Raw genomic sequence first — 24,523 nt, 5'->3', positions numbered from 1 at the left:
TGCAAAGGTCCTGCATGCAATACTATACACTTTTCAGAACTGGAAGGTACATATAGGTGGAATACTGTATTTCTAAAGGATTTCTTTCAACACTTATAAAACTCTCTTTGTTAATTGCCCCCAAAATAGATTTTGACATTTTTGACTTCTCCCTTCTTTTAAATGTCTGTGTTACTTGGAATTTCTGAATAATATTATGAATAAATTATTCATGAAAGTTGTGTTATTCATTAAAATCCTACTACAGTAGCTGCAATCCCATCTTCGTGCAGATTTTGCGGTATCTTGACATACAGACCGTAACTAGACCAACAGCACTGAGCCTACTGCATCTTTACTACTTTGAGAAGTTAATTTCATTACAAACAAATAAAATAACTGGCCTATTTAAAAGTGCATTTTAAGTATGGCAATTGTGCCACAAAATTTTTGTCAGAAGTGCTCATTTCTTTATTATGGCACAATCTCTATCAATAAGCATAAACTTTTGCCTCAAACCTTCAAAAAACCTGATCCACTAAGCTGAACACCAGTGAAGGTTTTAATCTCTGACACCAGGTCGAACTTCTGATTATAACAAATCTTAAGCAGGACACATAAATATTGTGGACAAGACTGTTCAAATCAGCAATAATTATTATTACAATACTTAATTATACATAAATAATTCTAGGAATGACTCAAACTTTTTTGAGAACTAAAAGGGCAAAAAGCTGTGGGTAAATAACGTGATTTTTTATTTAAAAACATGTGGTTTCATGAACAAAATGTGTTGTACTTATACAAAATACCGCATTACAACTGAACATAAGTATTCACATGCTATACCTCATGAAAAAGGCTTTCTAACTTTTCTTCTCAGGCTTGCACTGACACCTACTGGAGAATATTTGGAAAACTCAAAATCCATAGCCCTGAGACACACAAAGCTTTTCTACTTAGGAGTGAACTATGTGATTCAATTAATTGGCTGATTATGCCATCTATTTGCTATTTAATTTGACTACCGAAAAAAACCCCCAAAACCCTCAACAGTTTCTGAGGAAAGATTTAACAAGCCATAAATTAAAATACCTGACAAGATGCAATGTTCCAGCTGTAGTTATGGAATTTTCCAACAAAAACTATTACCCAGTGCTAGCATAGAAAGAAGAGTAAGAGCAAGTAAATGAGCTTTCTAAGATAAAAAAAAAAAAAAAAGTGATAGGCCTTAGATATAACATTCCAAGGAGAACACCACATCTTGTTAAAACAAGGCAGTTAAAACCAAAAGAAGTCATTAAGTATTTCTTCAGTTCCTCAGTTTCTTATTACCCCTAAATACAGCAGCAGCAAATCTCATATAGCAGTTCCAAGAAAGATACCAGTTATTTGCTATGTATTCATTAGAATAAAAAGAGTAAGAAAATATTTCAGAAAATATTCCAATATGCTGTTACATGACACCCAAACCCACTGCAGTTACAAAGAAGAACAGTTAAACCTACTCTTCAGTATAATAAATAGCACCAAGAGTTAAATGAAAAGTTCTACACATAGTCTGGCACAAAGATGGATTGCAAAACTCACCTGCCATACTGGAAGTTATGTGTGGAGGACCTTTTCTAGCTCTTATCGGAATCCAATGCAAACTTCTATAGCTTTTAGCAGGGATTAAATAAACTCTCAACTTTTAACACTATGAAATTCAGTCATGTCAATGTTCTTCATGCACCAGTGACATAAACCCAACTTTTAAAGTACTGATTTTTATATTTCTCCCATACAGCAGAGACTAGTGAATAATAATAAAAAGAATTTGAATCTCACAAAAAGAGTCCCACTGTGGAACTATTGCGTCCAGACAGACCATAGTCTCACCTTGCCAAAAAACTACTGAAGATGGATCATTTTTATCCATTATATATGTTCAGTTTTGACACATCAGTGTGGTTTTTTTTTTTTTTTTTTTTTTTTTGGTGGGGGGTAGAGGAGTTTAAGCATTTGGACAGAAAAAATAAGTTTTCCTCTAAATGTTGGCAAGTTGCTTCAAAGACAAAGAAGCATTTCCAAGTACCTTAAAACCTCCAGCATATATAAAAAAAAAAGTGAAAGTTTCTGAATAAAGGATTTCAGCAACACAGTTTTCAGGCAGTCCCCACAATGAATAAGAGTGGGCCAACAGGCAGATACAGACTATGAAGAAAAGTGTTTTCAAATAATCTTCAGTATAAAAATACATGTATCATTCTAAAAGATGAAAACATTTTTAGTGTTGGTATTTATAAGCTTTATAAAGAATCAGGAGCACATATCGCAGAAAATTTTGGAAATACCGGTTTATTTTCCAGTGAATATCCAACTTGCAACACTTGTAAATCTTTGTTTAAGAGCCCTCAAATTGGTGAAATACTAAAATCTACAGCTCCAGTGTACAGTTAATTAGACATCGAAATCTTGATAAAAATTATCAGTGCAAAAGTAAAAATTCATTCAGTATGCAATTAAATGCATTTTGTTGTAAAGATATGTGGGCTTCGAGCACATATACATCAAAGAATCTTCCAAGAGAGAAGCCATTTTCAGTCTGTGCTCAAAACAATCAAAACTATTCCACACCCAATTCTAAAGACAGGTAAGAACAAACTTTTTAAAGTCTGAGCTTTGTTACAACATTCATCATGGGTACATAAGCTGAAAAATATTACAGAGGTCACCTTCTATTCAAATAGGGGTTTCCTAAAAGAGACTTTCCTATTTTTCATGTGTGGGATACTTTTGAGACATCTACAATTTTTCCATCCACAACAGAGAATTAACAACATTCCAGCATGCCCCAGCGTCAGCAAGTCCTCTTTCCAGTCCAGATACACGATGATGATTGATGAAGCTGTTGGGCCTACAGTAGCAGGCAGAGCAGCCTGGCAGGAATTCAGTGTTATTGAAAGAAATCTCAAATACTTATTCCATCTCCTCTACTAACTTTAATCACACTATCAACAGGCTGCCAGGAATGGAGCCTTGACACGAAGCCATGCACTTACACAAGCAACCATTGTTGGCATATTACTCTTGCAATACAGGTAAAGGGTAAATTCTGTTTATTTTTACCTGTTTCCATTCTATATTGGACACCAGCTAAATTATGGAAAGATATTTCCTGTACTAACGGTTAGCTTGCAGCATATTTCATTAAGGGACTATGTCTCATTTTGCTTGGTTAATGAACTGATTAACTTTTTCAGTTACACTGCTGTTAACTGCAAGTTGTAAATAAAGCAAAAGGAGTTTCACACACCCTGTAAGAGTAACAGTTAGTAAGAAAGCAGATCAGTGTTACAGGTATTTTACCACTAATCTGCTCATCTGTTATACTGATAAAGAAACAAAAATCTTTCCTCAATTGCTTTATAAAGTTCTGACAAGCTTATCCTAAGTAAACCAATAACATGTCAAATATTTAAGGTAAATACTGTACTAGCTACAAAGCTAATACAAAGACCAATATGTTTCTCTTGATTACTTTTGAGCTCGTTTTGGCTTTGCTTAGAACAGTAAAGCTTAAAAAGAGAGGACTGAGACATTTACAAGGAGAGAAAAGAAACTGTTGTCCAAGCTCACTTAGTCATTTTTATGTTAGCAAAACCCCACCAAAATCTCAACTCTACTTCATAATACTGAACATACAACTCAAAAGCTGGAATTAGAACTGGATTTAAAACTCTGTTGAGAGTTGCTAAAACTTCAGAATAAAATATTCTGTAAAAGAAGTTGGTTTTCCTGAAATCTATGAAAGGGCTTTATGGTTTTCCCAATGAATTCTCAGCTAACTATGGCTGGAATCTATTACACCTACTTTTTGGGAAAGAGCTGAGGCTGCATGCTGAGCTAGTTAAGGTTACATTAGTCTCTCTCTTCCCAAATGATACGATAGTCTCTGCAGATAGCAGAGAATTCCAGTTTGCAATTCCCTGAGCTGATGTAGTCACGCAATGTAATTTCCAGTTCCACCTTCCAACAAACGACGAAATACTGGCATTCCACCTGCCCTGAACAAAACAAGCATAGATAGGCACTTAAGTTGAAAGTATGCAAACCTTTTCTTCCCATACCAAACCTGTAGAGGAAGCTCTTTTTCTTCTGTGTTTCAGCTTTCCAAAAGAATAGCAATTTAAGTCAGAAGCAACTGAGTATTGGCACAAACGCCACATTATTAAAAAAGAAAGGTCTTAAAAATGAGCATATTTGGCCAGTTCCTTCTCCATATCAGAATACTGCTCTTTGAGGCGCTCCATAGCTTTTCTGTGCTCTTCATCCACCTCTACTCTTTTGTTTTGTTGTTCTTTCATGAATTCCTCCCAGTGGGCTACGTGCTTTTCTTCACGAGCCATCAGCTTGTCCGCCTGAAGCTGAGAAGGAAAATATGAAGTTTGAACAATCATTTCCATATTAAAACAGAGGGTTTGATGAGAGCTACATAATGTTCAAGTGCCAGAGAAACTGGACTTTTACTTCAGTAGAGGAAAGAGAAACTAGCGAAAAACCAGATGAAAGGGTAAAACTAAACAGAAAACATTTATTTTTATCAAGTATAGTCAATTGAAAACAAACAGCAAAATGACTGTGATAATATTAACACGACAGCATTCACAACGATAGCTTTTCTATGCTATACTGCTGAAAAATAAAAAAAATTAATGGAAAGACACTTCAGAAAAACAGAAGTGAGCTATGCAAGCTAATAATTTTAAAGGTCATACTTTGCATTATTTGTTCTTCTGATTACTTATGATGTTATAAATACTGTAAGCAGCTGATGTAAATCTATATATCTCATTAAGATTTGCTTTTAAAATAAAATTCTGATTTTGAAAACAGTATTCAGTGGTTTTAGCCCCTTGGTTACGGTAAAAAAACCCCAAACCAACAACCAAACAGCAAACGGACACTGCTTTTTTTTTTTTTCTTTTTCCCCTTCTTTTCTTGTGTTCACATAGAAAGAAGCTGTCTTCTGACAAAGACAGACTCAGGGATGTCCACTGTTCTGAAAGTAACCAAATCAGATATAATAATAAAAAAAAAACAACCAACAAAACGCCTCTAATTTTTAATAAGTGGTCTTAAAGATTTTACAGCAAGTATGAGCAGGCCTATGTTGTATATATGCTACTGACTAAAAACATGCTGGACACATTATTGTATCCAAGTTAAGAGGAAAACACTAGGCACATATTTTAGATATGTGAGTGCTAGACAAAATTTTAGAAAGTTATGTATGTCTATTATTTAGGTACATATACATTACCAGAGATTAAAGGATACACTTGAACTTTCAAGACAACATTTGAGATTTTATGTCAAATATGCATAAATAAAATGCTTATCTGTTTCACAACAAATAACTATGGTTAATAACACTCCTACAAATGATGTCAGCCAATCCTTCAACATACTGTTCCTCTTTTCTTGACATTTGCTACTTTCCCCTTGAATATCTCATTTGTTGAAACAAAATTATCTTCTACATTCTTGAATACATTTTTTAAAAGAAGAAACAAACTACATTTCTATTTTACCACATAGTAAAATAGTTCAGCACAGGCATCAGATACTAGCCTTGATGAAAAGCCTCTAATACAAAAAGGAAAGAATGAAATAGAATATAACCACATAGATATTAAATGTTTTGAAACTGGCAGTTAGTGTTTCTGCTTTAGCCAGCTAGCTCTCACAGTGATTAATGTCTTCCTTTATAAATAAGTTATTTTTTCCCCTCATGTTTTCATACTGCTTGGCTTCTGGTAAGTCTGATTCCTTTCACTCTTATCATGGTGGAAACTAAAAAAAAAAAAAAGAAATCAGCTATTTAGGAACAGAGCTCATACACGCATCCAACACGCATGTCAAAATGAGATGTACTTCTGTACTGTACAATTCCTTGTGTACAGTATTGTCTGTCCTCCTTATATTGTAGATGCTGATGTCACAATACATGTAGACAGTTGTTGTTACATTTGCTCCATTTACCAGCAAAAAAGATTAGTCTTTTCCCCCCCTTTTTTTCTCCTTTTTGATAATCAACAATGACTATTTTCTATGTACAGTACTTCTGTACGTGAATAAAAACTATCATACAGCTTTTACAGACATCTGGAATTTTTGTCAATGCAATGGGAACCCATTTATGCAGTCTTCAATACTATGTATTTTTCTTCAAAATCACACACTGTGGGTGAAATTCACCATTTCTGCAATGCAGCATTTTATACACAAAGTAGCAACATTATGCCAAGACCCACTTTGTTTGCAACAGATGCAATATTGGCTACTAATAAAATACATCAGTGGATACTAACAGTTTAACTTGTACACTACTTCATACTCAATACATTTTGAAACTGTCAGCGCATCACACACTTTCTGACAAGATTACAGAGCACCTACCCTAACCATGCTTTGGCTAGACTAAACCATGCTCCTCAGAACATGAACAGTTTGCAAGGAATATAAAATTCATGTTGCTACTTTCTACTTTCATTTTCTACTACACTATATCTAACTAAGGATATAAAGTGATTTACCTGTTAAAACAACCTAAGACACTGCTAGAACATGAGATAGCGAAGTTCAGTTTATCAAAAATCTGTGGTCTAATTCCTTTCTTCTCCCAAAAAGCCTCTTGCCTTTCCCTGCTCAATCAGTTTTAGCTTGTTGTAGCACAAGAGAAATGACATCGTGAAATAAATGGATATTAATGGCCAGGCTATGTACACTGCCTAATCTATGCTTACATAAAAATTTAAACAGTTGAGAACTGAGAAGCAATTGCTGTAAGTGCTTGCTCTTTAAGTACATAAATGCAAGCACCTTTCTACTGAAACAGTAACTATTTTTTTTTTTTGTTGGAAATAAAATAACTCCACATAATTGCAATTTACACCTTTAACAAAGCAAAAAGTTGCACCATCCCTGGAGCTAAGATACTAAAAGGCTTCCCTCATCTGAGCCTTCTTCACTATCTTGTAACAGCTTTAAAATAATATTTTTTACTGTCATGAAGAAGGAAATAATGCTTGCATGTCTGAAAATGCAAGTAAGGTTCCATGAGAAAGCAACACCTTTTTCCTCCTTTAAAAAAAAAAAAAAGAAAAAAAAAAAAAAAAAAAAAGTAGCACTTCAGTGTTAATTTTCATTATTTTTAATCTTGTAACTTTCCAGAATATAGCTTAATTTTAATAATTCCTACCTTTGTCATTTCAAATGACTGCTAAAACAAACAAATCTGTAAAATAACTGTAATCTAAACTCACAAGTAAAAAACCTACACAAACAAGTTGTTTTTGTATTTAATTGTATAAATATACCAGTGCATGACTACAAGACAAAAGCCAATATAAAGATACCATATTCAGGCTTCAGAACAACACATCTGGTTCTTAGGTAAATCCTCGTGTCCTTTGTAACATGGAAAAATCACCATATGAACTAAAGCATCCAGACAGACTTTCCTGAGCCAAGAAGAAGCCTTAGGTAACTCATGAAATTGTATGGTATCAGCACAATATTCAGTTAGGAGCCAAAAAAATTGTTAGCTATATATTGCAATGTTTTAAGCATTAGACAGTCCAACATTTCCTGCCATGCTGCAGATTTCTATTTGAACCAAAACACTTTTTAATTGTCAGCAACAGTACATTATGCTTTAGGCTTTTACTACCTGTGTTAATGACCGGCACTTGCTACCCCTGTACTCCATAGAAAAAAAACCCACATCTTTTCCCCACCTGCAAAGAATTACAAGGTAGTACAAATGGTCTTTCTCTATGGCTGTTAATTTGTCAACATTTGGATAGATGGTTTTTTGCTTATTTAATCAGAGAATCATCTCCTCAGCTCCGAACACTCTTAAAACTCCAGCTCTACCCTTCTATGAAGTTTCCAGCTCCAGACCACACCAATACAGCTTTTTCCTGTCTTTGGTGGTTATTCATTCTTTCTGCAATTCCTCTTCCCCAAACAGTATTTCAGCTATACTGCTGGAAGTTCCTTTAGTCACCCAGCAGAACATAAGCCATAGCAAGCTGTTAAATTTCACTTTTCACACATAAACTGAATACTTGGCCCAATTTCTGTCTTTTAGTATAACTTCATAAATACAAGGGTTTGGGAAACTCAAGCTAAGCTTATTATCTGTTCTATGTTTGTAACAATGCCGACTACTTTTATGAGTAAATTTTTTTAATAAGATATTTAGACATCACAAAATTTGGAAGATTTTCAGCTTTCATGTTCATATAAAAATTTGACAAGTTCTGAGTTAAAGTTCCATTATCTGGTTTAGATAAAAACCAAAGCTTATCTAAATTACAAATGTAGTTGCTGCCTTACTGATTCCTGTTCTGGGAATTAATTTTGGTTAGCAAATTTACATATTTTGGCAGTGTCATCTTTCATATTCCTTTTATATCAACACCTCAGTTCAGACATTTGTTATTTGGAAAAAAATCTAATCTGATTATGAAACCACACTTCACTCAGTAGTGCATACTGCTTGAACCTGAAAGACAGTAAAGCCTTCTTGTATATAGTTCTGACTCATCTGACTTAGTTGTATTTATTTCTATCTGTGTTTTACTCTCATTGGTTATGCAAAAAATTAACATCTTTACAAACACAGATTTTTTTCAGGAAACTCTAATATTAGTTGGACTATTTTTGTTAACATTAAAAAACACAAACAAAACCAAAACCACATTTGTAAAATCCCAAACCAAAACCACCGCCACCTGTGCAAGACACAGACTTTGAGAACTGTCACCATACTACTTCATGCTACAGCCAATAAAGAAGACCATAACGGGAAGTGTTAGATAGCTTCCAGTATAAGCCTATACACTTCTAAATAAAATATTAAAAATAATAATAAAATAAGAATATAGTACACAAAAACAGGTTTACAGAATTTCTGGAGGTCTTCACTAGTTTCTCCCACAAGCTTAAAGTAATCCACAGCTTGAACTACAAACTAAATATTACTGATCTGGATGGGAAGATGACTCAATGAGACAGGGGATTCTATGAATGCTTCTTTCAACAACACCCCTGTAATCAGAAATCACTTTACACCTTAAGTGATAATGTGGTAGGGACAACATAATTTCCCTTTTTTTACTTGTTGATATCAATAGCTAAAAGGAACTGAAAAAAAAAAAAAAAAAAGATAATTAGTAAACAAAACTATCTTAAAATTCATTCCATTCAGCAGACATTGAATTAATTTCACTGAGGGCTGCTAACAGTAATCACTTGACACTAAATCCTACCAAAACTCCATTATTTTCAGAACACATGATTTCAGAAAGGAAAGTAAGGAGAAAGTATTTAAAAAGGAAGAATTATTTCTCCTCAAATAGCACTATAATGACAGCTCCCATCCATAATTTTTAAAAAAGTTACCTACCTGACACTACTCACATTAGGAAACTTTCAAGCCAAAAAGTCTTATTACACAAGCTTAAGGAAACAATATTAATCCTGAAAAGCTATTAGTATTCCTCCACTGCATATAAAAAGCCCCAAACAAACCAAAACAAAAAATCAAAACAAAAAAGAGTGAAAACATACAGCTAATATTTTTAAAACTTACAGTTACCATTCTTATTGAGTGTTCATTTTATAAGTAATAATATTTTATTGAAGTTTTACTTCAAACAGTAGCAGAACTGTAAAGAGTTTCCTATTTAACCTCTCTACCAGTATCTCTGCTACTGTTAGACATAAGCAAACTTTGTCAGGGTTCAGCGGCGTGCTATTCGCACAGTACGAGTATTCAAACTGCAACCAGACTGCCCATCTTCATCAATTACAAAAAGGAAAGAAAAACATAACTGTCAGCTTACATAAATCAATACTCAGCCTGTTTTGCGTGATAGCCACGGAAACATCTTCAGTTTTTCTGAACTAAATGATTATAAACATTTTGCAAGTAAAAGGATAACACAGGAACACAATCATGAAGGAGTAATGGGAAAACATGTAACTGATTTCTTGTATAATTTTCCAAATTTTAGATTCAGAGCACATGTATTTCAAATGCGCAAAGCGTAGCCAACTGAAAAGATTCCAATGATTCGCATGTTCCTATAATAGAGCCCTTCATTAAATAACCCATCCACAAGTGAAAAACACACTTCCTTTTCAACAAGCAATATATATAATATGGTCAATGTTCTCAGCTAACTAGGAAAGATTTACATTTCCATTCTGGTAGGTTAGTAGGTGTTTTTTGTTCCACAGAAAATAATTTTTTTAATATTTAAGCTTTCCTTGTATGTGACAAATATTATAGTCTGAGCTAGGAGGGAAAATAAAGCAAAGGAGATATATATATATATATATATATATATAAAAATTGTTTCCATACATCAGGAGATTGTAGGAAGAACTAGCGATCCATTAACTCTGCCGTTAAAACTTACATGTCCTTGCAGTATGTGTTTTATGAGTGAGAAAACCCTCCAAAATAAGTCTTACTGCAAGTATATATAGGAAAATATGCTTTTAAGTTTTGCTATACTGAAGGGAGATACTGCTGTAGAAGCACAAGACTCTTACTTAGATCCCATTATAAACATCTACCCAACCATCCTTTACCTTCCTTTCTTCATGCTCCTTCTCTTGGAGTTGATGGATCATACCATTGGCAGCTTGCACTGAAATAACAAATTGCAGTAGATCAGTCTGCTGTTCTAAATAATAAAAAAAAAACCAAACCTCGCCTGAAAGGGATTTAAAAGACATGAGGCCACTGCAGGTCAAAGATCATATTGCACTGTGCCACTTAACTCGGCACGAAAAAGATTTGTCAGTACTTGCAGAAAATTACACTGGTAACCGTACGTAGGCTTATCCGAGTTCAACCCTTGTGCATTCTAGAAGCCAAAAAGAGAAAGGCAGCTAGGTCCTCTAGTGCCCAGATACTTTAGTGTTGCTGACGAGCTAGAGTGCACTACTCAGCACCTCAGAAGACATAAAAACCCTCTCAAGTCAGTAAGTAGAAACAGGTGAGCAAGCTCCATGTTTTAGTTAGGTTTTGTTTCTTATTTTTTCCCATCAAATGCAAAAACTGATTCAGTATAAATAATCTGCATGGAGAATATTTTTATGCTGGAGCCAGTGTCTTCTCTCATGAGACTAAGCCTAGGAAAACTCCTCAATGGAAACAGGAACTGTGTTCCTAAGCATTTTTTTTTTCCCTAACTTATTTAACATCTAATTAATGCAGAATCAAATAAACTAATTTCAACAAAGCAAAATTTTCCCACTTCTCCCACTAACACATCTTGGTATCAAGAAATACTTTATTTACGAGCATCCAACTCTTCCTCCAAGCTCAAAAAAGACTCATGCCAAAAAGCAGGAAATCGAGCAAAAACAGCAGGAGGATGTATGCATGGAACCATTCTTGCATGGATGAACAAGGAGCTGCTAACTGAATTCAGACTGAAAAAGCAAGCATATAGGAGGTGCAAGCAGGGGCAGGTGACCCAGGAGGAGTATGAAGTTGCTGAATGGTCTGCAAAGACAGGACAGGAAAGTCAAAGCTGATCCAGAGCTGAATCTGGCGATGGATGCAAAGGGCAACATGAAAGGATTCTACAAGTATGTAATCAGCAAAAGGAAAACTAGAGAAACTGGAGGGAACTGGGCATGGAATCTGCTGAATTAGTCAGGGGAGCTGGTGACAAAGAACATGGAAAAAGGCCAAGGTACTCAAAGCGTTCTTTCCCTTAGTCTTTAAGATAAAGACCAGCTTTCATGAATCCCAGGCCCCTGAGATCAGAGGGGAAGTCTGGAGCAAAGAAGACTTACTGTTGGTGGAGGAGGAGCAGGTTAGGGAGCACTTAAATAAACTGGAAATATGTTAAGTCCACAGGGTTTGAGGGACAACACAGCTTGTGTCCACAAGTTCTGAGAGAGCTGACGGCATTGTGAGGGCACTCTCTCTCTTTAAAAGGTCACTGCATCTGAGAGAGGTTCCTGAAGACTTGACTCTTCAAGGAACTTGAATCAACAAGGGCAAGAAGGAAGATCAGAGAACACTGACCAGTCAGCCCCACCTCAATCTCAGGAAAGGTGATGGAAAAAAAATCCTCCTGGAGGCATTTCCAAACACATGGAGGTGTGTTTCCAAACAAGAATGTGATTTGGAGTAGTCAGCATGGATTTAGAAATGGAAAATCATCCTTGAATGACCTGATAGCCTTTTATAATGCAGTGGCTGGCTTGGGGGATGTGGGGAAAGCAGCTGATGTTGTTTACTTCAGCTTCAGTAAGGCTTTTGACTCTGTCTCCCATAACATCCTCACTGACAAGCTAAAATACAGGTGAGATAAGTGGACAGTGAGATAGACTGAAAACTAGCTGCTAGAGTCTGTGATCAGCAGCACAAAGTCAAGTTGGAGGCAAGTCCCTAGCTGTTTACCCCAGAGGTCAGCACTGTGGCCAGCAGTTCAATGTCTTCACCAGTGACCAAGATGCTGGAGCAGCATGCACCCTTAGCAAGTTTGCAGACAACAGAAAACCAGGAATGGCTAAAAGACTGTATAGTTGTGCTGCCATTCAGAGAACAACTGGAGAATTGGCCTGAGAGGAATCTTATGAAGTTCAACACACGGAAATGACAAGTCCTGTATCCAGGGAGAAATCATCCCAAGCAGGAGGACCAGCAACACAGGCCACATCTGTGGTAATTTGTCCCCTTCTAGGTTCCCCAGTAAATAAAAGATGGAGTTACTGGAGCAAGTCCAGCACATGGACACAAAGACAATTAAGGCACCAGAGCATCTCTTGTATGAGGAATAGTGGAGAGAGCTGGGACTGTTCAGACTGAAGAAAAGGTGGCCTGGGGGGGAACTCATCAATGCGAATAAATATCTGATTGAAGGGAATGAAGATGAAGGAGCCAGACTCTTCACTATAGTGCTCACTGCCAGGACAAGAGACACTGAGCCCCAACTGAGACACATGAGATTACATGTATACAGAAGAAAACACTTTTTTCTGAGGGTGGTTGAACACTGGCACAGGTCACCCAGAGTGCCCATCTGTACAAATATTCAAACCCCAACTGGACACAGCCCTGGACAGCTGGCTTTAGCTGCCCCTGCTTGAGCAGGGAAGTTGGACAAAGTGACATCCAGAGGTCCCTTCCCACCTCAACCATTCAGTGATTTATTAATAATAATGTATTGCACAGCTGACCATTAGGAACTCAGGTAGTAATATCAAAGGTTTACTCCATTCCTTATTTGCATGACTAAATTTTAAGTTTCAAATATTTTCCTGCCATTATTTTGTGTGCATAACATTGCCTACCATTTGTTATTCTCATATGCCAGATGCCATATAAATAAATTATATGAAATTGAATGCTTATACAATATGCTATACATCAAATATAACAAAACCCACACTGGCACATTTCAACTGCATAAATTTGGCAGCTAAAGCTATACTCACTTGAAATAGCTTTTTCAGAAGCTATCCTCCTGAATGAGTAAAGAAAAAAAAGCCACTGAAAAATTATTACAACAATTTTAAACTTTCTTCTAAAATCTGAGCAATAAAAGTTATATTGGATGGTTATACCAACAAAACTAGGATTAACATACAACAATTATTACTACTACTCTATTTGTGACTAAAGATTGTAACAATAGCACATTTTGTAACTATAGAGCAGCAAGTTTTATTTTAAATCATGGCGGCAGTATTATACTCTCCCACAGAAAAAAAAAGAGACTTGAAAGTCACACTACAGAACCCTTGCAACAAACCAGAAAACTGATATTTTATCCATGACTTTAGCCAATATGGAAACCCATCATTTCTAAGTGAGTAGCAAAAGACTGAGATGAAATAACTTCTACTTCAATCAACAAAAAGCTTTAACATGACTTTAATAAGAGCTGTGTTGGCTCAACCACCAGATATAAGAAAATGTCCTTGTTTCCTTTTCAAAATTTCACAGAAATGACAACAAAGCACATAAATGGTAGAAAATTTATCCAACGGTGGTAATTTTTCCATAAATCATATTTTGGATCCAAACTATTTAAACTGTTCTTTATAATGATGCAACAACGGAAAGAAGCTACGTGCTTACATTTTTTGAATACTTCATTCAAATTGTCACTCATTGCCTGCTCACACTTAGGAAGAATGTGTTCATTTGTTTCAAAGATTGTGTTCTTCAGATTTTCAAGTACTCGTAGTTCTCGGAGGCCACGTTTTTCCTGCCAGAAGAATTTAAATAAAATGAGTGGCTAACAAAGAATTTCCACTTTCCAAAATAAGTTGGTTTCCCAGTTGATAAACTAAAAGCTTTATCTCAAAGACTATACCATTGTCTATTAAAGTGTTACTCTACTTAGCACAACTGATAAGATTAGTTTTATAAAAAAATAAAAATAAAAAGAGAGTAATGCTCCATTCTTCAACAACATTCAAATGCAACAATATGTTGAATGACATTTCTGGCCCTTTTGAGATACTAATGAAAACATTTGTGTGGAAAAATGAATTTTTTTCTATAAATTATTTCCAGCATATCAAGAGCAACAGGGAGAAGCAGAGCTTGAAAGCATTGCGTTTTTATAACTGATTGTCACAGAAAAATAACATAGCAGTGATTCTCCTTGCTTGATGTCTGACCTTAAAGATTTAGCAGATGTCTGACCGTACTGACTTACAAGGTTAAAATAATGTGAGTAAAATTATTTTTACTGAAGTAAAGCAATGACGTCAAGACTAAGAAAATAACATAAGACAGCTGACTAAAGAGGCAGCCATTCTTCTGGCTCACTGCTGATCATAATTACAAGAAGCTGTGCTTGCTTTATTGTTTACATAAAAAAGCCCCCAAAACCCTGTTTTTCTGAAGCCACAGCACTACTTCCACCCTGAATTTCATCTGCATTTTCACTTAAGACAATGGAAAAGATTCTAAAATCTCCTCCAGGTTAGGAGTAGAGTTGTACACAAGCATTCCTGTACTGAAAGCTGTGAATCATAAAGCAATTTTAGGTAATCAAAACATACTGCATCACACAAAGTGAGTAACTGGAACACCACACCAGTTTTAAAACTTCAGAAACACAGGCACAGACAAGTAAAGCCACTTAATTAAACAGGCTCCAGACCTCCTGAATGCAAAGCTACATACTTTAGGCACCAGATGCTAATTACTGAAAGAAAAAGCGTATGTCCTATCCTACCACAACCAAAAAATATCTGGTATCTCCGAGTTAGAAACAAGTATAATCTTTGGAAGAAATTTCAAGTTGCAAAAACACAAATAATCCCCTGCCTTGCCTTCCCCCCCACCCTACCAACCCCTCCCTGAAGTATACACCAGAAATTAAAGAAAATATCTAAGGGGATATGAAATTTGCCTAAGAAATAGAACAAGACTTTGGGTGCAATGAGAGAAATGTACAATAGAATCATAGAATGGCTTGGGTTGGAAGGGACTCTAAAGATCATCTAGTTCTAAGCCTACTGCCTTGAGCAGGAACACCTTCCATAGACCAGTTCTAATTTTATAATTGAGTTGAAAATTTTTCTTTCTCTGAAAAGCCATTTAAAGCTGTTTAGTGTATCGTAGAACTTGCTTAGGGCAGGCAAAGAAAACAGATAATTCCTTCTGGCTCTCAAGCTCGTACACCACAGATCTAATGAGACTTCCGTTCACATACATATTTTGTCAGCATAGGGACAAATTAGACCTGCTTGAAATCCTAGAAACAATCTGGGGGGAAGGAAGATATTTTATTGTTTCTTCTACTGTTGTGGGTTTTTTTTTTTTTTTTAAAATGAGCTCTGCAGACTGAAAGTTTGAGTTATAACTGTATTTTCAGGACTAATTTTAATCCACATTCTGCAAGAATGAAAATCTACTCAGAAACCACCTTCAGCTGACACAAGATTCTACTTTTCTACACTTTTACTGCCATCTTGTGGAAACTGTATTACACTTTCCAAACAAAGTTGCATAAAACACCTTTATACCTTCAGTATTTCAGCCTTATCTGCAGCTAATCAGATTATATTGATTTGATTTTTAACAATTTTCTTACTTTGCATAGTGTTATTCTTCTCTTCAAGTAATATTACTTTCTCACAGAACAAAAAAATTAAAGCAAAATTAAATTACAACTGTACCAGCTGAATCCAGCTGAGGAACAAACCAGTTTCTTAATGAGACGTAAACCTATACCAGCTAACAATATATTCCTTAAACCAACTACATGTCTCTAAGATGTTAACACTCCATTCTCCTACATCAGTATTCCTGCCAGTCTTCTGCAAGAAAAATATTTATGTCCCTTTTGAAACTTCTTAAATAAAAAGACCTCAATTACTGCTTTGTTTACTAAAGATGCAGATATATACTATAGGAGTTTAAGTTATTCTGGGCAGCAAATATACATCAAGTCTTTCTCAAGAATTTACATACATATTATAATCTCTAAATCTGTTTGAAGTCTCAGACTCCGAAGACTTTTTCACCAGATATGATAAAAATACTTACTTCAAATTCTTTAATGAAGTAACGTATTTCTCCCTGAATTACTGGTCTGTGATCCAGTAGTCTTGAGTAGATTTCCCCAACATCTAGAAGATAAATGAAAGTCAGATTTTTAGTTTTATTCTCACACTCCAAACTAGGCTGCACAACACAAAGTAGCACACCATATTCCAATGTAAGAAGGACTACTGCTCTCCAAACACATGCAAAACCCAAAGAGCACCAGAATATTATTTGCTGGCTAATCTATCTATTCAGCAAACCAGCAACTTAGATAAAATGCAATGATTGGTATTCCAGGTGCTGCAGACACCTTTTTGTGAAGATGAATGTTCTCCTCTGTCTCTCAGCACGTTCGGTTTCAATCCTCCTCCTCCTCCTTAGTACAGCTTCCAGTGTAGTTCCAACAAGCACTTAAACTGGTACTTAGCTGGTACTACTGTCTGCAGAAAAGAGCCCTACTTTTTCTGTCCAAGCTGTTGAGTTACCACGTGGAACTTCCTCTCTACTGTATCCACATCTGCCTGTTCCACACCCTGAATCCTGTCCCATTCAGAAAAAGTGCAATCATGCAATTCCCCAATTAAAATGTTTTGGTTTATGGACTATGTTATATGACCTTTTTGTTATTTTAACCCAAAGACTTAAATGGATAATTAAAATAAAAACAGACTTTATTTTCTGCTGAGATTTTTATTTGACTGGGAAACACCCTTGTCTTCAGGGATGTTATGAGACAGCAAGGGACTAGGACGGCTTCCAGGTAGGAAATCTGAGGACAGGAGCATTTTCTCTGAGCTGTTACTGGCCACTTTGAAAATCTTTACCCAGAGTACTCTTAGAAGGGTCAAAATTAGCCACACGAAAAGAACAATTATTTCATATTTGGGGACTGTGACTGCAGTAGATACAGCACAGGTTGAAACACTTCCAAATTCAAACGCTCCTGTTTACAGATGAACGGGCCAGAACACATGGCGCCTGAGCAAACAAGATACAAGTAAGAACTTCCCAGGGAACTTAATGCTAGTGGCAAGGACTCGGTGTCAGACTCCACTTCGCAAAGTAAAGCCAGACACCTGTCTTGGATTTGGCTTTACTTCACAAAGTAAAGCCCAAAACCATGAGACTAAGAAGCCAGTTAAGCCTCCCAGATGCCCAGCTTCGAACCTCAGATCATGCCACAGAGCCGCAGAGGGCGGGAAAGCAGCCACTCTTTGGGGAAGAGTGGCTGGAATGCTGCCTGGCAGAAAAGGACCTGGGGGTGCTGACTGACAGCTGCTGAACATGAGCCAGCTTGTGCCCAGGCAGCCAAGAAGGCCAACGGCATCCTGGCCTGTATCAGAACCAGTGTGGCCAGAAGGGCCAGGGCAGTCATCTCCCCCCTGTACTGGGCACTGGTGAGGCTGCATATCGAATACCATGTTCAGTTCTGAGTCTCTCACAACAAGAAAGACATTGAGGTGCTGCAGCAGGTCCAGAAAAGGGTAAGAAAGCTGGTGAAGGGTTTGGAGCACAAGTCTTAGGAGGAAAGGCCGAGAGAACTGCAGTTACTTAGTCTGAATTAAAAAGAAGGCTCTCTACAACTACCTGAAAGGGAGCAAGGAAGTGGCTGGTCTTTTCTCCCAAGTAACAACTGATAGGACAACAGGTAACGGCCTCAAGTTGCACCAGGGGAGGTTTTGACTGAATATTAGTAAAAACTTCTTCACCAAGAGAGTGATCAGGTATTGGGGCAGGCTGCCCAGGGAAGCGGTGGAATCACTTTTCCTGCAAGTGCACAGAACTGTGTAGAAGAAGCCCTTAGTGACAAGGTTTAGAGATGGTCTTGGCAGTGCTGGGGTAACAGTTGGACCTGATGATCTTAAAGGTGTTTTCCACCTAGTTGATTCTACTGCCGTCCCACCCCCAGCGACTCGAAGCTCCGCCCCTCTCAAGAGGCCCCGCAACGGTCCAGGCGCGGTGTTCCTCCCGGCTACGCTGTACACCGCCGGCTCGGCCACCATAAGGAGCCACCGAGCTGGGCCGGTCCCGCTCCTTACCTTTGATGATGGGCTGGATCGGGGACCCGGCGGCCAGCGCCTCCCGCTTCCTGTCGCGGGCCCGCCTGGGGGATGCGGGGCTAGCCCCGCTCATGGTGCTCAGGGCCCCAGCTCCGGCGGCGGCCCACAGGCAGCCCAGCTCTGCCCCGCCCGAGCTTCCGCCTCGACCCAGCGCCGCGCTGTGAGGTCATCGCCGCGCGCCGGCCGCCGCGGCAGAGGCTGTTGCTGTGGTAACCGTGGCTGGCGGGTTGGCTGGTCTGGCCGCCTGGTGTCAGCGGGCCAGAGCGGTCACCGGCCACATACGGATCCTCCCGCGGATCCCCCCTTGGCTGCGCTGAGGGGAAAGGTTTCTACACGGAAGGAAGGTGCTGCCGCCGTGGGGAGACCTGTGCGGCCAGCCCGGCAGCTATTGCCCCGTCCCAAGGGGTGCGTCAGGGACGGCTCCAGCGCAGAGCCTTGGGCTCGGCTTCTTCTGAGGACAGCACAGCCATGCGTTCCTAAAACCAAACCAGCCAGACAACTAGACCAAACAACGAACCAAAACACACACCACAGCCCCCAAACAAAACACAACTGACACCCCCCACCAAAAAAAACCCCAAACCCCAAAAAACCAGAAAACCGACCAAAAACCACAAAACCAAACCCCAACACCAGTACTACTTGTTCATTTTTTAGAAGACATGCGTTCAGATAAATCAGTTTGCTGATATTTATAACAGTATATATATTTTCAAAATATATAAAATATTTTCAGTGTATTTAATATTTTTAAACTGCATAGAATATTTTCAAAGTATACTGAAAATACCTTAACATTCTTAAGTGTTTTTAAAAGAACTCTAGGGATTTTATGTCATTTTTGCTTTTTTGCTGGATGTAAAACAGACTGCTGTGCTTAAGTTTTGTAGCCAGCATGCCCAACAGTTGTAATTACAGTATAATAAGTTTCTCTTGGGACTTTGTTTTCATGCTTCATAAGCTCAATAACTTTTAGAACAGCTTGACCCTATGTCAGCCATTGCACCTACAGTTTGTTTTCTTTAACACGTTCTTTTTTCTTTGCATTACATACCACACTGCTCAGTGTCTTTGTATGGTCAATGAAGAAGAAATAGACCACAAATTCTTTTACAGCTGCTGCAGCCTTCAGTGTCCTGACCTGGAATACCTGAAAGGAGCCAGCGTACAATTAGTGTTTTATCAGTAGAAAGCAGAAGTATTATACATTTCTTTATTAGAAATTAGTTCTGCCCATTTCTTTCTCTGCATGGCTTTTGTAAGTAGGAGTAATTGCCTCCAAAAAAGGACTTTCTTATTTTTGTTTATTGTGTGAAACTATTACACCACAGACACAAAAAAATGTTCCTATTCAGAAATTGTTTCCCACCATCAAAGCTCAGAAACTGCCCACTGAAATCACCATTTTTATTTTTTTTTTTTGACAATACAGATAATCTTGTGAACTCAGCCTTAAAAATGAGTGAATTGGTTTCACTGAAACAAACGCCTCCAAAATCATTCAAAATGTGGTTAGAATCTGTTTAAATAATAAAATGAATTTTTGGAAAGTGCTCAATACTTCACTTAAAATATTACTAAATTCAGCATAAATATGTAATCTAAAATAGTTTTTCACTCCTTCATTGTTACATGGTCTGTAAATATTATAGCAAATAGGCAATAAGCAGAGATAAGAATTGTTACTAAAAAATACTGTTTGCTTTCACATTTCTTCCCCCCACCCCCCCCCCCCACCCCCAAGGTAACCACCTCTTGCAACCTACAGATAAGTATTTATATTTTTCCACTTAGATCCAAAGCAAGTAAGCACTTGCCAATCACCAATAAATTATACTAGTGCTTTTATGTTAACAATATCTGTAGGATATTCTAGCTGGTTTGATGATCCCTGATAATTAGGGGTAGAATTGTTCAAATGTTAATTTTATCCCTTTCCAGTCTATTTGCCATCTATTCCTAGTCTTTCCCTCTAACAAGTTCTTTTCCCCTCTAAGCCCTAGGCTCTACCTATCTTTATTTGCTGAGGAGGAAATCCTCTAGTTAAGGGGGTTTATAACTACTGCATTTCTGGGAAAGAGTTTTTGCATCATGAGTAATGTCAGGTTTGGAACTACAGGACTGCAACAAGGACATATCCTGTGACAGATAAGTGCATCGGTTTCTATTACTACTGTCCTGAAACCGTTTCTCCTCTGTTTGAATACTGATTATTTATTGTTTTGTTAAGAATATGCTTTATTTGCTGCATTTATGCCTGGTTTGTTTCTTTTTTCTTCCTCCTCTTGCTTACTCTCACTGCACTGTCAAGCTTATTTTCAAAACATATTTAAAAAAATTAAGGAGGACTTAAAGAGGGGATGGCTATAAAAAGACAATACTTGTGGAGCCCCTAACCTGTCAAGTTTGTAGGAAATAGCCATCAAGTCACAAAAATATGGAAACAGCTCTGGCTTGGAGCATGAAAATCAACATATGTAGTCATCATGTATTCTTTTGGAAGATAGGCTAAACAACCTCTGTCACTTTTGCCATGCAATGGAACCAGCTTTCTCTTTCAGGGATCACCCTGCCACTTCCCATTAGTGTTAGCAGCACTCCGAATTGCAGAATCTCCAGATGAACGTGCCGAATCCTGTCATTTCCCCCACAGGCTGTCTAGCAATGATAATCCACTAAAGGATTGTTTCATCCAAGTGGCGGTGTCCGAGTCAAATGCCGGCAACAGGCAGGGAAGCCCAAACCTGTTGAGGCAGACATCTGCCAAGATGGGAGGAATGAGAGCGACGGCCCTTAAGAGGGCAAGGCGGGGGACATACTTTGCGCCAGCAGAATAAGTCCATGGGCTGCACCCGTGATGGGAGACTGAGACCATGATCGTGATGGGTGGAAGTTTGCGGGCCGTGATGCCAATGCTGGCCAAAGCAGGCCTGGGGGTGCGCTGTTTGGAGGAATGCCTTGTCAGATTAGCCATGCGGCTACTGTATTTGATGCTCAACCTGGATAGACAGGCCTGCCAGGCAGAAACTGCTCAGGCAGATGATGCTAGAGAGGACAAAAATTATTCACCGCAAGACTAAGAAGACACATGACACCCAGCAGGAACAGCAAGCCAAATCTGCAGAATCCACAATGCAGCTGGCTTGCCTGAGGCTACCTGCCTCTTTGAAGTGGAATAGACATCACCGAGGAGCTGTCAAATTAGATCACCAGTCTGGAAATGCTGAAAAAGATTTAGTTCTTCCAACACAGAAGGGAAAGTTTAATAGATGAAAACCTTCCTAAAGGGGCCAAGGTAGTGTGTGAGGGGAATGGGGAATCCTTCAGATGCAGCAAAGATAAAAAATTACTCACCTCCCACCTGCCTGCAGAGTGAAAGTTGGGATGTGTGATGATCTGCAGCAGCTGCAGTGGCTACAATCACTACCAGCATGGAAAATAAAGGCCATGCCTGCAGGAATGTGCACAGAGAAGCAACAAGTAACCTTGCTACAAAATCAATCTCCCCTCCCCTCCAAATCTCTGGTATCTTTACATATCTCCCTAGAGCTGGGTTCTGAAGTACTATAAATCTAATACTCAAGACATGCAGCAGTGGGATGCAAAGACCCAGCCTGAATCTGAAAGCTCATGCAGCAGAGGTGCACGATGGCATATCCTCTCACTCATCTTTTGCAATAAAGCACAAAAGAAGTGCAGAACACAATTCAATTTTGATAAATCTAGAACAAAAATTAACATTACCAAGTGAGTAAGCATGTGCTCAGGTGTATGGTGACTATGAAACCTGGCATAGCCATTAGGGAGAGCAGCAGCACGATCCAATTATAGATGCAAAGAAGAAATTCCGCTCTTAGAGGGAAAACATTAAACATGAATCCATTCAGCAGCTGCATCATTACAATTACACTTTGAAGTTAAAGACCACGAAACACACCAAAGATTAAAAGAAATGATAGGATTGAAAGTGAAAAGGAAAAAAAAAATTAAAAAAAATCACATACTAGAGTCTAGGTTTCCTAGGCCTCTGAAAAGAGCTTACACTGGATTTCTTGACAATGATTTTATAGTTGCATCTATTTATTTTCATCTTTCTCAGCTAATCTCCTGTGAAGCACTTTGTCCTCATCTCTTCCAAATCCACAGCACTGGGGAGCAGAGTTTCTATCATCTGTTGCTTTTTAACCAAGAGGAGAATAAAGATGCCCAAGTTCTATAGCTGTTTTCATCTGTGATGTCACTTGAGTGTATTTTATTTCACAGACAAAAAACATGTTAACACTTCTAAGTTGCATTTTCATATAAAATAATTAATATAAATGTGTCTTACTTGAATTGCAACGTTCTTGTGCATCTTAAATCTTAGTGTCTCAGCTCCATGCTAATAACCCAGGATCCACACATACACTGAAGAGTCTAGATTACTCTTCTACGAGTTATAATTATACTTTAAATAAATGGGTGTATATGCATCTGAGAAGAGAAAGAAAGCAAAGTTGAATAATTATTTCATCAAGATACCTGAAAGAACTACACCACCTTCTGGGAAGTTTAAGATGTACCATACAAAAAATAAGTTCCCCATTTCCAGGCCTGTGTACTTCCAAAGATTCAGATAGCAGCAAGAAATTCCTGGGAAAAAGGCTACTTTGGTTTTCAAAATATTTTGAAGAGGATAGGATAGGCTATAAAGAAGGATTACAATATCAAAAAACAGAATTAAAAGGATGTTAAAGTATCACATCTTACATGCTAACAGCTAAGGTGCTAGCTAGGAGACTTCAATCTCTGGTAATTCCATAGGAGCAACCCTTTTGAAAGGAAGTCCCTACTGTGGGTGGGCAGTGAAGTAACAGAGTTTGCCTGATGGGACTGTTTCAGTTGTTAACCTGAGGTGGTATCTCCTAACCTGTTTTGCGTGTAGAAAACTGTTATGTCAATCTGATAGGTAAATCACTGACAACACAAAAGGAACTCAGCCCTCCCCCCCTCTCCTTTAAATGTATTACCCATTATACATTTAATCTATCACAGAAAAAAAAAATAAACTCTTTACAAGGCTTGCTGCTGAAAAGCCTTCATTTCAGTTCCAGTCAGATTTTCTTAGTACCCAGGTCTAAACTGGAACAATTTTTTTTCTGTCCAGTGTAAATCAGATCTTCTCAATTTTCTCATTTCTACTCACTTTTCACTAACCCTATATTAAACCTGAATTTGTGTTTAAATCACTGCTGCCCAGTTATAAGTCTCAGTGCAAGAACTGCTCTATGAAAATTCTGAACTCTCACTTGAAAATGAAGTCATGCATACAAAGACAACTAAAAACCATCAGCACATTTCTAACATATCAAATACCTGTTTTGGCCCAGCTTGTCTGCAAGCAGCTGTCATCTTGGCATCAAGGGGAAAAAGACAAGTGGTAAGTGTAAGTTTTCACTGAACACTTACAATTATCATGTTTATTTTACTGCTGAATTCTTCAGTTGCTGAAAGGTTGTCATGCAGCACTATCTCACCATATGGCAACAACCTCAAGTCCCAGAGGCACATACTTAAAAGACCATAACATGTCAGGCCCCTTGAATAAATTAGATAGAACAATTATGCAAAATAATAATACTGCAATGATGAAATACATTAACAAATGAGAGTGCCACTGTTCATGAAATACTGTGAAAATAAATTCCACACATCACTGCGGTCATCATCATCAAACTGCAAAGCAACAAAAGTAAAACAACATCACAATATTTATGGTGCCCTTCAGCAACTGAAATTATGAGAAAGAAGGTTGCAAGGGAGGAAAGTCACTTCAGTGAAAGTATGATAAAATATTACACATAGACAAGTGTTAGTAGCTTTAAAATCAGCAGAACATTTACCCATGTGC

The 24,523-nt window shown here is 37.8% G+C and overlaps 1 protein-coding gene across 2 annotated transcripts; it reads right to left on the bottom strand.

Moving 5' to 3' along the window:
• Positions 1–540: 540 nt before the first annotated feature.
• On the bottom strand, positions 541–23,641 carry BLOC1S5 (biogenesis of lysosomal organelles complex 1 subunit 5). 2 transcript variants are annotated; one of them, XM_080639426.1, is made up of 8 exons: positions 22,964–23,641; positions 21,988–22,084; positions 19,688–19,783; positions 18,613–19,109; positions 16,574–16,656; positions 14,147–14,276; positions 10,633–10,691; positions 541–4,388 (listed from the first exon to the last, which is right to left on the bottom strand). In XM_080639426.1, the coding sequence occupies exons 4-8, from the start codon at positions 18,704–18,706 to the stop codon at positions 4,209–4,211; spliced, it is 546 nt and encodes a 181-aa protein (XP_080495552.1). In that variant the 5' UTR covers positions 18,707–19,109; positions 19,688–19,783; positions 21,988–22,084; positions 22,964–23,641; the 3' UTR covers positions 541–4,208. The 2 variants fall into 2 exon arrangements, with proteins under 2 accessions (XP_080495552.1, XP_080495551.1); XM_080639425.1 differs by having other exon boundaries at positions 21,988–23,641.
• Between the last annotated feature and the right edge of the window lie 882 nt (positions 23,642–24,523).

This window comes from Psittacula echo (assembly GCF_963264785.1).
Source record: "Psittacula echo genome assembly, chromosome: 2".
NCBI classification, from domain to species: domain Eukaryota; kingdom Metazoa; phylum Chordata; class Aves; order Psittaciformes; family Psittacidae; genus Psittacula; species Psittacula echo.
This window is presented reverse-complemented; position numbering and strand designations above follow the sequence as displayed.